Source organism: Trichomycterus rosablanca, chromosome 5, assembly GCF_030014385.1.
Source record: "Trichomycterus rosablanca isolate fTriRos1 chromosome 5, fTriRos1.hap1, whole genome shotgun sequence".
In the NCBI taxonomy this organism is placed as follows: domain Eukaryota; kingdom Metazoa; phylum Chordata; class Actinopteri; order Siluriformes; family Trichomycteridae; genus Trichomycterus; species Trichomycterus rosablanca.
The window spans coordinates 52,815,368-52,834,631 of record NC_085992.1 but is presented as its reverse complement, the minus strand read 5'-3'; the positions used below and the strand labels follow the sequence as shown (position 1 = coordinate 52,834,631).

General features: G+C 31.5%; 1 protein-coding gene across 1 annotated transcript; it reads left to right on the top strand.

Annotated features, from left to right (window-relative positions):
* Nucleotides 1-368: 368 nt before the first annotated feature.
* LOC134314686 (cytoplasmic polyadenylation element-binding protein 1-like) lies at nt 369-18,744 on the top strand. The gene is made up of 11 exons (XM_062995379.1): nt 369-450; nt 7,589-7,704; nt 7,945-8,055; nt 12,874-12,984; nt 14,208-14,309; nt 14,401-14,481; nt 15,665-15,798; nt 16,116-16,311; nt 16,685-16,779; nt 18,145-18,225; nt 18,415-18,744. Exons 2-11 carry the CDS (start codon nt 7,599-7,601, stop codon nt 18,523-18,525), a joined length of 1,128 nt encoding a protein of 375 aa, XP_062851449.1. The 5' UTR covers nt 369-450; nt 7,589-7,598; the 3' UTR covers nt 18,526-18,744.
* Nucleotides 18,745-19,264: the final 520 nt, after the last annotated feature.

The following is a 19,264-nucleotide window of genomic DNA, read 5'->3' as shown; positions in this document are numbered from 1 at the left end:
TATACTTAAATATCTGCAGAAATGTGAGGGGTGTACTCACTTTTGTGATACACTGTACTTGTTTATATTAGGGATAATTAGGAATATCTTTTGTAGTTATTTATTATAGGATTTTTTGTATTTATTGTTGTATTTACAGTGTTTTGTATTGTCTTGCACTTTTTGTACCGTGTTACACCGTGATCCTAGAGGAACGCTGTATCGTTTCAATATGTACTTGTATGTAGCTGAAATGACAATAAAACCTCTCTGACTGACTCTGACTGATGTATTGAAATCAGCACTCACACTGGGGTCCTGTAGGTGGCGCTAATAAACCTGAACTTTTTTAATCAACCATCTCATTTCAAAGAAGAAGAAGCGCAAAGGCAGCAACAACAACAGCAGCATCAGTATCAGTATCAGTATCAGTATCAGCATCAGCATCGTGTTTACTAAAGTAAATCATCTGTAAGTAGCATGTTGATTTATTTAATTACTACATTTTAATTAACAATAAAACTAGAGTCCATAATTAAACATCACTGTAAGGCTTTGAGGGGCTGCAATTTTCTTCTCATTTACATTCTCATTTACAACTGTTAGCATCACGCATTTAACTGATTCTGCAACTGAATCAACTGATCGGAACTGATTTAAAGTTTCTTATTTATTACATTTGATAGTTTTATAATAACACATCAAGCTTTTTAATAATAGAAAATAATCTTTATTGTCGTTACACACAGGTACAGTAAAACTTTGCATGGTATCAGCAGCAGTAAAAGCGACATTGTGCCGCAACAAAATAAGAATTTATAGTTAAAATATGCACTGTACATTAGTAACTTTACATGTGTACCTATAGATATTAAATACCGAGTGTGCACTGTACATTAGTAACTTTACATGTGTACCTATAGATATTAAATACCGAGTGTGCACTGTTCATTAGTAACTTTACATGTGTACCTATAGATATTAAATACCGAGTGTGCACTGTACATTAGTAACTTTACATGTGTACCTATAGATATTAAATACCGAGTGTGCACTGTTCATTAGTAACTTTACATGTGTACCTATAGATATTAAATACCGAGTGTGCACTGTTCATTAGTAACTTTACATGTGTACCTATAGATATTAAATACCGAGTGTGCACTGTACATTAGTAACTTTACATGTGTACCTATAGATATTAAATACCGAGTGTGCACTGTACATTAGTAACTTTACATGTGTACCTATAGATATTAAATACCGAGTGTGCACTGTTCATTAGTAACTTTACATGTGTACCTATAGATATTAAATACAGAGTGTGCACTGTTCATTGGTAACTTTACATGTGTACCTATAGATATTAAATACCGAGTGTGCACTGTTCATTAGTAACTTTACATGTGTACCTATAGATATTAAATACCGAGTGTGCACTGTACATTAGTAACTTTACATGTGTACCTATAGATATTAAATACCGAGTGTGCACTGTACATTAGTAACTTTACATGTGTACCTATAGATATTAAATACCGAGTGTGCACTGTACATTAGTAACTTTACATGTGTACCTATAGATATTAAATACCGAGTGTGCACTGTTCATTAGTAACTTTACATGTGTACCTATAGATATTAAATACAGAGTGTGCACTGTACATTAGTAACTTTACATGTGTACCTATAGATATTAAATACCGAGTGTGCACTGTACATTAGTAACTTTACATGTGTACCTATAGATATTAAATACCGAGTGTGCACTGTACATTAGTAACTTTACATGTGTACCTATAGATATTAAATACCGAGTGTGCACTGTACATTAGTAACTTTACATGTGTACCTATAGATATTAAATACCGAGTGTGCACTGTACATTATTAACTTTACATGTGTACCTATAGATATTAAATACAGAGTGTGCACTGTTCATTGGTAACTTTACATGTGTACCTATAGATATTAAATACCGAGTGTGCACTGTTCATTAGTAACTTTACATGTGTACCTATAGATATTAAATACCGAGTGTGCACTGTACATTGGTAACTTTACATGTGTACCTATAGATATTAAATACAGAGTGTGCACTGTTCATTGGTAACTTTACATGTGTACCTATAGATATTAAATACCGAGTGTGCACTGTACATTAGTAACTTTACATGTGTACCTATAGATATTAAATACCGAGTGTGCACTGTACATTGGTAACTTTACATGTGTACCTATAGATATTAAATACCGAGTGTGCACTGTACATTGGTAACTTTACATGTGTACCTATAGATATTAAATACCGAGTGTGCACTGTACATTAGTAACTTTACATGTGTACCTATAGATATTAAATACCGAGTGTGCACTGTACATTAGTAACTTTACATGTGTACCTATAGATATTAAATACCGAGTGTGCACTGTACATTAGTAACTTTACATGTGTACCTATAGATATTAAATACCGAGTGTGCACTGTACATTAGTAACTTTACATGTGTACCTATAGATATTAAATACCGAGTGTGCACTGTACATTAGTAACTTTACATGTGTACCTATAGATATTAAATACCGAGTGTGCACTGTACATTAGTAACTTTACATGTGTACCTATAGATATTAAATACCGAGTGTGCACTGTTCATTAGTAACTTTACATGTGTACCTATAGATATTAAATACCGAGTGTGCACTGTTCATTGGTAACTTTACATGTGTACCTATAGATATTAAATACCGAGTGTGCACTGTTCATTGGTAACTTTACATGTGTACCTATAGATATTAAATACCGAGTGTGCACTGTTCATTGGTAACTTTACATGTGTACCTATAGATATTAAATACCGAGTGTGCACTGTTCATTAGTAACTTTACATGTGTACCTATAGATATTAAATACCGAGTGTGCACTGTACATTGGTAACTTTACATGTGTACCTATAGATATTAAATACCGAGTGTGCACTGTTCATTAGTAACTTTACATGTGTACCTATAGATATTAAATACCGAGTGTGCACTGTTCATTGGTAACTTTACATGTGTACCTATAGATATTAAATACCGAGTGTGCACTGTACATTAGTAACTTCACATGTGTACCTATAGATATTAAATACCGAGTGTGCACTGTACATTATTAACTTTACATGTGTACCTATAGATGTTAAATACCGATTGTGCACTGTTCATTAGTAACTTCACATGTGTACCTATAGATATTAAATACCGATTGTGCACTGTTCATTAGTAACTTCACATGTGTACCTATAGATATTAAATACCGATTGTGCACTGTTCATTAGTAACTTCACATGTGTACCTATAGATATTAAATACCGAGTGTGCACTGTTCATTGTTAACTTTACATGTGTACCTATAGATATTAAATACCGAGTGTGCACTGTACATTATTAACTTTACATGTGTACCTATAGATGTTAAATACCGATTGTGCACTGTTCATTAGTAACTTCACATGTGTACCTATAGATATTAAATACCGATTGTGCACTGTACATTAGTAACTTCACATGTGTACCTATAGATATTAAATACCGGCTGTGCACTGTTCATTAGTAACTTTACATGTGTACCTATAGATATTAAATACCGAGTGTGCACTGTTCATTAGTAACTTTACATGTGTACCTATAGATATTAAATACCGATTGTGCACTGTACATTAGTAACTTCACATGTGTACCTATAGATATTAAATACCGATTGTGCACTGTTCATTAGTAACTTCACATGTGTACCTATAGATATTAAATACCGATTGTGCACTGTACATTAGTAACTTTACATGTGTACCTATAGATATTAAATACTGAGTGTGCACTGTACATTGGTAACTTTACATGTGTACCTATAGATATTAAATACCGAGTGTGCACTGTTCATTAGTAACTTTACATGTGTACCTATAGATATTAAATACCGAGTGTGCACTGTTCATTAGTAACTTTACATGTGTACCTATAGATATTAAATACCGAGTGTGCACTGTACATTAGTAACTTTACATGTGTACCTATAGATGTTAAATACCGAGTGTGCACTGTACATTAGTAACTTTACATGTGTACCTATAGATATTAAATACCGAGTGTGCACTGTTCATTAGTAACTTTACATGTGTACCTATAGATATTAAATACCGAGTGTGCACTGTTCATTAGTAACTTTACATGTGTACCTATAGATATTAAATACCGAGTGTGCACTGTTCATTAGTAACTTTACATGTGTACCTATAGATATTAAATACCGAGTGTACACTGTACATTGGTAACTTTACATGTGTACCTATAGATATTAAATACCGAGTGTGCACTGTACATGAGTAACTTCACATGTGTACCTATAATGTTAAATACCGAGTGTGCACTGTACATTAGTAACTTTTCATGTGTACCTATAGATGTTAAATACCGAGTGTGCACTGTACATTAGTAACTTTACATGTGTACCTATAGATATTAAATACAGAGTGTGCACTGTACATTAGTAGCTTTACATGTGTACCTATAGATATTAAATACCGAGTGTGCACTGTACATGAGTAACTTCACATGTGTACCTATAATGTTAAATACCGAGTGTGCACTGTACATTAGTAACTTTACATGTGTACCTATAGATGTTAAATACCGAGTGTGCACTGTACATTAGTAACTTTACATGTGTACCTATGGATATTAAATGCCGAGTGTGCACTGTTCATTAGTAACTTTACATGTGTACCTATAGATATTAAATACCGAGTGTGCACTGTTCATTAGTAACTGTACATGTGTACCTATAAATGTTAAATACCGAGTGTGCACTGTACATTATTAACTTTACATGTGTACCTATAGATATTAAATACCGAGTGTGCACTATACATTAGTAACTTTACATGTGTACCTATAGATGTTAAATACCGAGTGTGCACTGTACATTGGTAACTTTACATGTGTACCTATAGATATTAAATACCGAGTGTGCACTGTTCATTAGTAACTTTACATGTGTACCTATAGATATTAAATACAGTGTGCACTGTTCATTAGTAACTTTACATGTGTACCTATAGATATTAAATACCGAGTGTGCACTGTTCATTAGTAACTTTACATGTGAACCTATAGATATTAAATACCGAGTGTGCACTGTTCATTAGTAACTTGACATGTGTACCTATAGATATTAAATACAGAGTGTGCACTGTTCATTAGTAACTTTACATGTGTACCTATAGATATTAAATACCGAGTGTGCACTGTACATTAGTAACTTTACATGTGTACCTATAGATATTAAATACCGAGTGTGCACTGTTCATTAGTAACTTTACATGTGTACCTATAGATATTAAATACAGAGTGTGCACTGTTCATTAGTAACTTTCCATGTGTACCTATAGATATTAAATACAGAGTGTGCACTGTACATTAGTAACTTGACATGTGTACCTATAGATATTAAATACAGTGTGCACTGTACATTAGTAACTTGACATGTGTACCTATAGATATTAAATACCGAGTGTGCACTGTACATTAGTAACTTTACATGTGTACCTATAGATATTAAATACCGAGTGTGCACTGTACATTAGTAACTTTACATGTGTACCTATAGATATTAAATACCGAGTGTGCACTGTACATTAGTAACTTTACATGTGTACCTATAGATATTAAATACCGAGTGTGCACTGTACATTAGTAACTTTACATGTGTACCTATAGATATTAAATACCGAGTGTGCACTGTACATTATTAACTTTACATGTGTACCTATAGATATTAAATACAGAGTGTGCACTGTACATTAGTAACTTTACATGTGTACCTATAGATGTTAAATACCGAGTGTGCACTGTACATTAGTAACTTTACATGTGTACCTATAGATATTAAATACCGAGTGTGCACTGTACATTAGTAACTTTACATGTGTACCTATAGATATTAAATACCGAGTGTGCACTGTACATTATTAACTTTACATGTGTACCTATAGATATTAAATACAGAGTGTGCACTGTACATTAGTAACTTTACATGTGTACCTATAGATATTAAATACAGAGTGTGCACTGTACATTAGTAACTTTACATGTGTACCTATAGATATTAAATACCGAGTGTGCACTGTACATTAGTAACTTTACATGTGTACCTATAGATATTAAATACCGAGTGTGCACTGTACATTAGTAACTTTACATGTGTACCTATAGATATTAAATACCGAGTGTGCACTGTACATTAGTAACTTTACATGTGTACCTATAGATATTAAATACCGAGTGTGCACTGTACATTAGTAACTTTACATGTGTACCTATAGATATTAAATACAGAGTGTGCACTGTTCATTAGTAACTTTACATGTGTACCTATAGATATTAAATACCGAGTGTGCACTGTTCATTAGTAACTTTTCATGTGTACCTATAGATATTAAATACCGAGTGTGCACTGTACATTAGTAACTTTACATGTGTACCTATAGATGTTAAATACCGAGTGCACTGTACATTAGTAACTTTACATGTGTACCTATAGATGTTAAATACCGAGTGTGCACTGTACATTAGTAACTTTACATGTGTACCTATAGATGTTAAATACCGAGTGCACTGTACATTAGTAACTTTACATGTGTACCTATAGATGTTAAATACCGAGTGTGCACTGTACATTAGTAACTTTACATGTGTACCTATAGATATTAAATACTGAGTGTGCACTGTACATTAGTAACTTTACATGTGTACCTATAGATATTAAATACCGAGTGTGCACTGTTCATTAGTAACTTTTCATGTGTACCTATAGATATTAAATACCGAGTTTGCACTGTTCATTAGTAACTTTACATGTGTACCTATAGATGTTAAATACCGAGTGCACTGTACATTAGTAACTTTACATGTGTACCTATAGATGTTAAATACCGAGTGTGCACTGTACATTAGTAACTTTACATGTGTACCTATAGATATTAAATACTGAGTGTGCACTGTACATTAGTAACTTTACATGTGTACCTATAGATATTAAATACTGAGTGTGCACTGTACATTAGTAACTTTACATGTGTACCTATAGATATTAAATACTGAGTGTGCACTGTACTCACCACATGATGCAGATCTTTCTGCTGGGTGTCGGTGCAGCTCATGTGGTACAGCGTGATGTGGTTGATCAGGATGATGATGATGATGATGGTGTTTCTGTAAACATTCATCAGTAGTTCTTGAGGCGTTTAAGCTTTTTTCAGCTTCCTGAGGAAGAAGAGTCTTTACTGGGCCTTTTAAACCCGGCGTGAGGTGTTAGTCCACATCAGCTTTTTGTACACGTAGACTTCAATGAGCTTTAGACTTTTCACTTCTTCTCTATGTAGGTGGAGAGGGAGGTTTTAGATCTTTTGTTTTAGAGATTTTAAGAATCTCCAGGTTGTTGTTTCTACACCAATCAGGTGAGCTTGTCAGAAATCAGCCCAACTACTGTGTCAGTAAATTTTATCTTGTTGGAGAAACAAAGTACATCTGTCTGTCTATTTATCTATCTGTCTGTCTATCTGTCTATCAGGTCTTTCATAATGCAAGCAGCAAAAAAGGGACACGTCACCCCTGTAAATCTGGAGAATGAAGGTTTTCAGATGAAGCCAGTGAAGAAGGAAGAAAGTGATGATGACTGTTACTTCTGTAAGTACATTCGGAGCAATGTGCCACACTTCCACCAGACAGTGTGGTAGAGTACAGTGGGGTTAGTTTTGGGGTCACTCATCAGTAGAAATAATAAGAGAATGAGGATAGTGGGAATAGAACCTGTACTGTCCTGTGAGGAAGTGCTGCTCCACTCCAGTCTGGATTTATTTGTGATTAGAAACCCACAATCTTACATTTCCTCCAGTTGTTAAGTTTCTACTTCTGATGGAATTTTAGGTGAAGTAGCAGTAATCCCTGTGGAACGCCTCGCCACAGTGATCCAACAGTGTGGGGGTTTCCAAAAGAAGGCTGTAAAGAATGAAGAACCTGCAGATACAGATGGACTCAGTAAGACTTTTATATCTTGAGCAAAACATCTTTTATTTTATAAAGATTCATTTGTGTCAGAATTTATCGTAGCATTTTTGTGACCTAGTTTTACCACAACCAATGTTGAACCACAAACACCATGAATAATAGTAATAATAATAAACAGCATCATATATAATAGTAATAATAATAATAAACAGCATCATATATAATAGTAATAATAATAATAAACAGCATCATATATAATAGTAATAATAATAATAATAAACAGCATCATATATAATAGTAATAATAATAATAAACAGCATCATATCTAATAGTAATAATAATAATAATAAACAGCATCATATATAATAGTAATAATAATAATAAACAGCATCATATATAATAATAATAATAAACAGCATCATATTTAATAATAGTAATAATAAACAGCATCATATATAATAGTAATAATAGTAATAATAAACAGCATCATATATAATAGTAATAATAATAATAAACAGCATCATATATAATAGTAATAATAATAAATAAACAGCATCATATATAATACTAATAATAATAATAAACAGCATCATATATAATAGTAATAATAATAATAAACAGCATCATATATAATAGTAATAATAATAATAATAAACAGCATCATATATAATACTAATAATAATAATAAACAGCATCATATATAATACTAATAATAATAATAAACAGCATCATATATAATAATAGTAATAATAAACAGCATCATATATAATAGTAATAATAGTAATAATAAACAGCATCATATATAATAGTAATAATAATAATAATAAACAGCATCATATATAATACTAATAATAATAATAAACAGCATCATATATAATAATAGTAATAATAAACAGCATCATATATAATAGTAATAATAGTAATAATAAACAGCATCATATATAATAGTAATAATAATAATAAACAGCATCATATATAATAATAGTAATAATAAACAGCATCATATATAATAGTAATAATAATAATAAACAGCATCATATATAATATTAATAATAATAATAATAAACAGCATCATATATAATAGTAATAATAATAATAATAGACAGCATCATATATAATAATAATAATAATAATAAACAGCATCATATATAATAATAATAGTAATAATAAACAGCATCATATATAATAGTAATAATAATAATAATAAACAGCATCATATATAATATTAATAATAATAATAATAAACAGCATCATATATAATAGTAATAATAATAATAATAGACAGCATCATATATAATAATAATAATAATAAACAGCATCATATATAATAATAATAGTAATAATAAACAGCATCATATATAATAGTAATAATAATAATAATAAACAGCATCATATATAATAGTAATAATAGTAATAATAAACAGCATCATATATAATAGTAATAATAGTAATAATAAACAGCATCATATAAAATAGTAATAATAGTAATAATAAACAGCATCATATATAATAGTAATAATAATAATAAACAGCATCATATATAATAATAGTAATAATAAACAGCATCATATATAATAGTAATAATAATAATAAACAGCATCATATATAATATTAATAATAATAATAATAAACAGCATCATATATAATAGTAATAATAATAATAATAGACAGCATCATATATAATAATAATAATAATAATAAACAGCATCATATATAATAATAATAGTAATAATAAACAGCATCATATATAATAGTAATAATAATAATAATAAACAGCATCATATATAATATTAATAATAATAATAATAAACAGCATCATATATAATAGTAATAATAATAATAATAGACAGCATCATATATAATAATAATAATAATAAACAGCATCATATATAATAATAATAGTAATAATAAACAGCATCATATATAATAGTAATAATAATAATAATAAACAGCATCATATATAATAGTAATAATAGTAATAATAAACAGCATCATATATAATAGTAATAATAGTAATAATAAACAGCATCATATAAAATAGTAATAATAGTAATAATAAACAGCATCATATATAATAGTAATAATAGTAATAAACAGCATCATATAAAATAGTAATAATAGTAATAATAAACAGCATCATATAAAATAGTAATAATAGTAATAATAAACAGCATCATATAAAATAGTAATAATAGTAATAATAAACAGCATCATATATAATAGTAATAATAGTAATAATAAACAGCATCATATATAATAGTAATAATAATAATAATAAACAGCATCATATATAATAGTAATAATAATAATAAACAGCATCATATATAATAGTAATAATAAACAGCATCATATATAATAGTAATAATAGTAATAATAAACAGCATCATATATAATAGTAATAATAGTAATAATAAACAGCATCATATATAATAGTAATAATAATAATAATAAACAGCATCATATATAATAGTAATAATAATAATAAACAGCATCATATATAATAGTAATAATAATAATAATAATAAAAAGCATCATATAATAGTAATAATAATAAACAGAATCATATATAATAGTAATAATAATAATAAACAGCATCATATATAATAGTAATAATAATAATAAACAGCCTCATATATAATACTAATAATAATAATAAACAGCATCATATATATAATAATAATAATAATAATAAACATCATATATAATAATAATAATAATAAACAGCATCATATATAATAGTAATAATGATAATAATAAACAGCATCATATATAATAGTAATAATAATAATAAACAGCATCATATATAATAGTAATAATAATAATAAACAGCATCATATATAATAGTAATAATAATAATAATAATAAACAGCATCATATATAATAGTAGTAATAATAATAATAAACAGTATCATATATAATAGTAATAATAATAATAAACAGCATCATATCTAATAGTAGTAATAATAATAATAAACAGTATCATATATAATAGTAATAATAATAATAAACAGCATCATATATAATAGTAATAATAATAATAAACAGCATCATATATAATACTAATAATAATAATAAACAGCATCATATATAATAGTAATAATAATAATAAACAGCATCATATATAATAGTAATAATAATAAACAGCATCATATATAATAGTAATAATAATAATAAACAGCATCATATATAATACTAATAATAATAATAAACAGCATCATATATAATAATAGTAATAATAAACAGCATCATATATAATAGTAATAATAGTAATAATAAACAGCATCATATATAATAGTAATAATAATAATAATAAACAGCATCATATATAATAGTAATAATAATAATAAACAGCATCATATATAATAGTAATAATAATAATAATAAACAGCATCATATATAATACTAATAATAATAATAAACAGCATCATATATAATAATAGTAATAATAAACAGCATCATATATAATAGTAATAATAAACAGCATCATATATAATAGTAATAATAATAATAAACAGCATCATATATAATAATAGTAATAATAAACAGCATCATATATAATAGTAATAATAGTAATAATAAACAGCATCATATATAATACTAATAATAATAATAAACAGCATCATATATAATAATAGTAATAATAAACAGCATCATATATAATAGTAATAATAGTAATAATAAACAGCATAATATATAATAGTAATAATAATAATAATAAACAGCATCATATATAATAGTAATAATAATAATAAACAGCATCATATATAATAGTAATAATAATAATAAACAGCATTATATATAATAATAATAATAATAATAATAATAAATAGCATCATATATAATAATAATAATAATAAACAGCATCATATATAATAGTAATAATAATAATTAACAGCATCATATATAATAGTAATAATAATAATAAACAGCGTCATATATAATAGTAATAATAATAATGAACAGCATCATATATAATAGTAATAATAATAATAATAAACTGCATCATATATAATAGTAATAATAATAATAAACAGCATCATATATAATAATAATAATAATAATAAACAGCATCATATATAATAGTAATAATAATAATAAACAGCGTCATATATAATAGTAATAATAATAATGAACAGCATCATATATAATAGTAATAATAATAATAATAAACTGCATCATATATAATAGTAATAATAATAATAAACAGCATCATATATAATAATAATAATAATAATAAACAGCATCATATATAATAGTAATAATAATAATAAACAGCGTCATATATAATAGTAATAATAATAATGAACAGCATCATATATAATAGTAATAATAATAATAATAAACAGCATCATATATAATAGTAATAATAATAATAAACAGCATCATATATAATAGTAATAATAATAATAATAAACAGCATCATATATAATAGTAATAATAATAATAAACAGCATCATATATAATAGTAATAATAATAATAATAAACAGCATCATATATAATAGTAATAATAATAATAAACAGCATCATATATAATAGTAATAATAATAATAATAAACAGCATCATATATAATAGTAATAATAATAATAAACAGCATCATATATAATAGTAATAATAATAATAATAATAAACAGCATCATATGTAATAATAATAATAATAATAATAATTAATAATAATAATGAGGTTAATCCAGTAAATACCCACAGATGTGGGAAGTCAAAAAAGCTTAGAATTTCAAAATGTTATTAGTTTGTTTTAGTAGGATTTCTTCATCTACGTACGTCTGCAGTCCATTAATGCTGCTTAGGCCTGTACCTCAGATCTTCTTCACGTTTTGATTGAATTTAGGTGACGTATCTATAATCTCTGTGGAATACCGCGGCCCAGCGCGCCGGCAGCGTGGAGGGTTTCAGATGAAACCAGAGAAGAAGGAAGAACCTGAAAATAAGGATGAAATTGGTAAGACTTTATATAAATAATGTTATTGAGGTAAAAATATAAAGATTAATTTTTGTTTCATGAATTAAACTGTATCACTAGTTTTACCATCAATAATAACAGTAATATTAATATAATCCAGCACATAATATTTTGAACTCTCTACCATGCTCTGATAATTCACTGATTGTTCCTGTAACACGTTCCCCTGTGGGGATTCAGGATAAAACAGGTTCTTAGTGCCCTCCTACTGTTTGTAAGATGTGATAAATGGGTTCCTCGTTTGCTGTGATGCATGAGCAGTGTCAGTGGAGAGATCCTGGTGTTTGATCCTGGTGTTTGGGTGGGTGGGTGTGGGTGGGTGGGTGGGTGTGTGGGTGTGGGTGGGTGGTTGGGTGTGGGTGGGTGGGTGGGTGGGTGGGTGTGGGTGGGTGGGTGGGTGGGTGTGTGTGGGTGTGGGTGGGTGGTTGGGTGTGGGTGGGTGGGTGTGGTTGGGTGTGGGTGGGTGGGTGGGGGTGGGTGGGTGTGTGTTTGTGTGTGGGTGTGTAAGAATGTTTTTATTGTATTTTTCGTGTACTTTGAGCATCTGTGTAACCAAACACAAATTCCTCGTGTGTGTGTGAGCAAACTTGGCCCATAAAGTCTGATCCTGATTCTGATCCTGATTCTGATCCTGATTCTGATCCTGATTCCGAAAATGGTCCACAAATGCAGATCCAAACACTCACACCAAGCTAAACTGTAGAGAGCTAACACTGGGATCAATGTGCAAAAATAAGATTTGCTACCTGCAGCTTTACTGAAGCTTCAGCTCCTGATGAACTTGTCTGATCCAAATCTCTGATCCCGTAGATGCGAGTGTCACAGACTGCTCCATAATAAATGTTACAAACACAAAATCAGGCGGCACGGTGGCTCGGTGGGTAGCACTGTCTTCTCACAGCAAGAAGGTCCTGAGTTCAATCCCACAGGTGGGGTGGACCGGGTCCTTTCTGTGTGGAGTTGTGCATGTTCTCCCCATGTCTGTGTGGGTTTGTCTGTGTGAGGTGAACTGGAGACACTAAATCATTCATGACTGTGTTTGATATTAAACCTGAACTGATGAATTATGGGTAAGCAGTAACGACCCGTCCTGTCATGAATGGAACTAAAGTGTGAAACATCACGTTATAATCATCATAAATAAAAGTTTAAATGCTTGTTGTATCTGACCTTGTTTTTTTTCCTGTCGGTGGCTAATGAAGAAATCATCACATGGACGGGCTCGCTACCCCCCAGGAATCATATCAAGCCTGTATACTCATCTAAGGTGTTCCTCGGGGGGGTCCCCTGTGACATGAATCAGGGTATATTCTCTTATTTAAAACATCAACTCATGATCATTTTATTTTAATGTGCTTTAGTTCATTTGGGTTTTTTTATGCTGTTTTTCTTCAGCCGGCCTCATCGCGACGTTCGCCGGCTTCGGCCCGCTGACCGTAACATGGCCCGCTTCGAAAGGTCCCCTCAAACCTAGAGGTAACAGCACGGAAATTTTATCATTTAATTATGTTATTATTTAATCCCAGGGTTTGGGAGGGGTTCTAAATAAATGTGAATGGTTGAACAGATGATGGGTGATCATTTCACCGCTGGGATTTAATCTAACACGACACGTTACAGTAGGGTTAGGGTTAACCTGCGTGTTTCAGTTCAACGTAACGTTAGTGCATATTTTTGTGATGTTCATCAGTGTGATTAATCCACCGAGAAATAAAGGAAATGTATTTAGTAGCTTTTTATTTTTTAATTATTAGAATTTAAAGGTTTTCCTTGGTTGTGATTCAGATAAAGCACAAACATTATTTATATTAAATATTTATTATTTATATAAATCCACGTTCTGAAACATGAGCATCATTTCAGTCGCTGCTTCCTCTCACACTCGTCCGGTCTGAACTCAAAAATGTATTTAAGAACGACTCTATAGTTTTAACTAAACTAAATCCACAATCTTGTTTTATTCTTTATTTTATCAGCTAAGTGAAAACTCATGATCATTAACTTCCATAATTCCAACCCAAGCCTGTGTCCTCATAACTGGTTAACTCAACCAACTAGTAACTCAACCCAAAGCAGGAACTTTTATTGGCTTTATATAATTAGAAGCACTAATGTTCTCATGAAACACTTTAATGTCGCTGCTGCATCTTTATTCATTATGATTAGCATGTTGGCACTTGGAATACAGACGATAAGCCGAATCACTTTAACATTCAGTTGATTATCTTATTGTTCAGCGTTACTGTTGTATTCACTAACGTTAGATAAATCCTTTATTAATCCTGAAGGAAATGAAGGTTTACTCCTTTTATTAATCAGTGAAGACGTTTTGATATGAAAGGTAGTTTTTTTTATTTTGATAGGACGCTGTACACTCATGGTGGCCGGTTATCAGTTAAATCTGCATCATTATCACTATTATTGGTTATTATACAGATTATTATCCTCCTGACTCAGGTGTTGGTATCAGTAGATCGGCGCTCGGCATTTTAGTTTAGTGTTTAATCCCGAAGCTCAGTGAGACAGGATTGTGATTCCAGCTGCACCATCAGTTCTAAAATTCGGGGAGTGGAATCAACTTTGGTTTTAAAATGTGAGCTTCTTAACTCTGTATGTACAGCCATTTACACTGGTTCTTTTTCTCTCCTCCTCTGTGTAGGGTACGTTTATCTGGTATTCGAATCGGAGGACTCTGTGCGGGCGCTGCTGCAGGCCTGCACACAGAGCCAGAGTTCAGAAAGTAACATGGAGTACTATTTCAAGATGTCCAGCAAGAGATACTCGAGTAAGAGGGTAAGTAACCCTGGATCAGGGCGGGTGTTGCAGGGATATTTTTAGAAGTGGCCACCCTATTAAATTTCCTGCATTAGGAGGTAATGGCTCTCTCAGCGGTTTGTTGGAGTCCAGAGCCCTAACAGAGCTTTGTAACCCTGTATTAGACTGATTTGGACCAAATCTTTATCAGTTTCTATTCATTACATGTTGCTGTTTGATGTTTTAGCTTATTTGCCTTGCTTAAAAAGTTTGATATAAGGGTGTGCTGTGGTGTTATTTTTACCTGTAAGATGTCTGACAGTGCACCCCCCTCTCCCCCGTCCTGTGTTCTCCAGGTCCAGGTGAGGCCGTGGGTCATGGCGGATTGTACCCATGTCAGTGAGGACTTCAGACTCAGGCGGAGCTTTTCTGCTTATGTCGGAGCGCTGCACGGGGGACTCTGCGCTAAAGACCTCAGCATGATAATAAATGATTTGTTTGGGGGGGTTTCTTACGCAGAGCTCGACACGGACAATCATGAGTACCCCACTGGTAAGATGCGCTCTGTTTTTGGGTGTTTTACTCCCTCTTCTGCTGGTTTGGTGTTCTGATGTTCTAGTCCAGATCTGGATTAGTGCTCGACCGTTACAGGATCTCAGTGATCTCAATCAGATCAGTAACACCAGATTCCACAGCCTTCATTTCCCTAACCCATCAGCTGGTGGCTCGTCCCTCCCCGGCCACTGTCTACAGGTTTTCACCATAGCTGCCTGTGATGCCCCCTGCTGTTTGGGAGATACGAGTGTATAATATAAATATAAATGATATTAATCCAGTATGTTTGTCTCACCCAGCGCAGTTTGGAACCGTTTTTTAATTGTTCCTGTTCTAAGTGTAATCGATCATGTTAACTTTCTTTTTTTAGGTTCTGGGCGTGTGATGTTTAATAATAAAAGCAGCTACATGAGGGCTGTGAGTGCCGAGTCTGTGGAGATCAGGACCCCCAAATTTAATAAAAAGGTATTTAATCCAACTGCCTCATTTTTCACAATGTAAAACCAGAAAGCTTCCTCTTTATTTCACTGAGACGAACATTCTGACTGCTTCCTCTATACCAGTGTTTCTCAACCTTTTTTCAGTCACGGCACCCTTTAAAAGTATTCAAAATCTCAAGTCACCCCAGTCTAAAATGTATTAAAAAACTTACACTCTGCATCCCTCAGACTGCTAACACACAAAAACACTACAGGGAAGAGTCATGTAATGCAATGTGGTTGTATTGCATTAACTTTTAGATCTTCTCTTGTGCAGAGATGTGCCTGTGTTTGTTTCTGCTTTAAAACATAAGCACCATGAAAGAACCAGATTTAACATCATTAAACAAGTTTATAGTTTATTTCTAAACTATAATAATAATATCTCTCAATTATTTACGGTTACGGCTCTCAAACTTAAACTCAAAAGAAGCTTTATTGGCATGACAAATAAGGACATTCGTATTGCCAAAGCAAGTTACAGAGAAATAATAAAAATAACAATAAAAAAAAGAACAAATATATACAAAAGTTACATGTGCAAAAATATAAAATAGTATAAAATATTAATAAAAACAGTGCAAAATAATAACAATAAAAATTATAATATTTACATTAATGAGGTAATGAGCTCTCTCTCTGTGTGTGTGTGTGTGTGTGTGTGTGTCGCTTGCTCTCTCCACGATACTGAAAGTGATTTGAATATCGATAATAAACAGCTCTTATTATGACTGATTGATTCCCTCTACTGATGGAAGCGGAATGGTTGAACTACAGCCGATAAGAACTGCACAGAAATAAAAATATATATTATAGCGGCTCCCAGAGGCGCGACTCGGTTCCTTTTGTTCATTTTAAAGCGCCGTTCAATAGAATCGGATCGTTCGCGAACGACTCATCACTATAGACGACGCACGCAACCCGCGTTGACGTTGTAGCGTGGGGAAAGGGGCGTGTGAGACAAATGTTGATGTTTGAGGCGGCTAATGGAATACATTTTCATGATAAGTTGACTTTTTTGTATTTAATATTTTTTTCATTTTCAATATCAGTAACGTCAGAATATTTTTGACGGCACCCCTGGCGAAGGTACCCCGGTTGAGAAAGGCTGCTCTATACGACCATAAATATAATGTTACTAATTATTATAATACTATACTAATTACATAATTTTACTAATTATTATAATACTATATTATTTATATAATGTTACTAATTATACTAATACTATACTATACTCATATAATGTTACTAATTATTATAATATTATACTAATTATATAATGGTACTAATTATATTAATACTATGAGACTTGGTAACTAATTTAAACTTCTTCTGTTGGAAATGTTAGATTCAGATTGATCCGTACCTGGAAGAGAAGATATGCCAGGTGTGCAGTCACCACCTGGGGGCGCTATTCTGCAGGAACCAGGTAACCAAGGTTAACCAGGTTAACATGGGGAGGGGATCTATGATTTGGTGGAGGTGTTTGAAAGACATTTGGGGCATTTTGGGTATAAAACGTTAAAGATTAACACATGTAAAAGAGAAAATAGTTCCTGGAGTTCTGAAATCTTCTGGCTTTGCACTTATTGTCATTTGTTTGCTTGTTTGCATGCAGGCCTGCTTCACATATTACTGCCGTTCATGCTGGCAGAAGAAACACACAGAGGAGAGTTTGATGGATCACCTTCCTCTGATGCGTAACCAGAGGAACAAAGATTCCAGCTGAATGCCTTGTTCAAGTCAGAAAGCACTGGTTCTGCCTGGACCCTACCACACCTCCCACCACACCTCCCACAACACCTCCCACAACACCTCCCAGGCATCTCCAGCACCAGGAGAAAATGTGTTTCTATTTACAAACTACAGAGAAGTTGATCAGTAAAACACTGGAACTCTTTTATTTCTACTTTTTCTACTCGGTGAAATAAAGATGTAAGAGAATGAACACATCACACATTCTTCTTTACTGTGTTTTCTTAATGTTCCAACTTTTTGGAAATGGGGTTTGTATTATTCTTCCTTAGATATTAAACTAACTGTGGTAGATTAGATTTATAGTATGTTGGAGGTGAATACTTTTGGTCACATTAATGATTGTATGTGTGTATGTATGTGGGTAGCGGTACACTGTGTTAAAGAGTGGTTTCTGAAGTATTTTGGAGTGTGTGTGGTTGTCGTCATCATGCCGTGTGATGTTCTCTCATGCAGTGCTGTCTGAGGGCTCAGAGGCCACGCTCATTCAACAGTCGTCTGCAGATAATAAGATTATAAACTTTTAAAATAATCAATGAATGTACAGCCCAGGGCAGGTGTAGCCTAGTGGTTAAGGTACTGGACTATTAATTCAAATGTTGCTGGTTCAAGCCCCACCACTGCCAGATTGCCACTGTTGGGCCCTTGAGCAAGGCCCTTAACTTTCAATAGCTTAGATAGTTTACTGTCACAATCCTGTAAGTCACTCTGGT

Coding starts and splice junctions, on each gene's coding strand:
- LOC134314686 (XM_062995379.1), top strand. CDS start 7,599: ATGCAAGCAGCAAAAAAGGGACACGTCACCCCTGTAAATCTGGAGAAT. Junction 15,799..16,115: donor AGAGATACTCGAGTAAGAGG/GTAAGTAACCCT, acceptor TGTGTTCTCCAG/GTCCAGGTGAGGCCGTGGGT. Junction 18,226..18,414: donor CGCTATTCTGCAGGAACCAG/GTAACCAAGGTT, acceptor GTTTGCATGCAG/GCCTGCTTCACATATTACTG.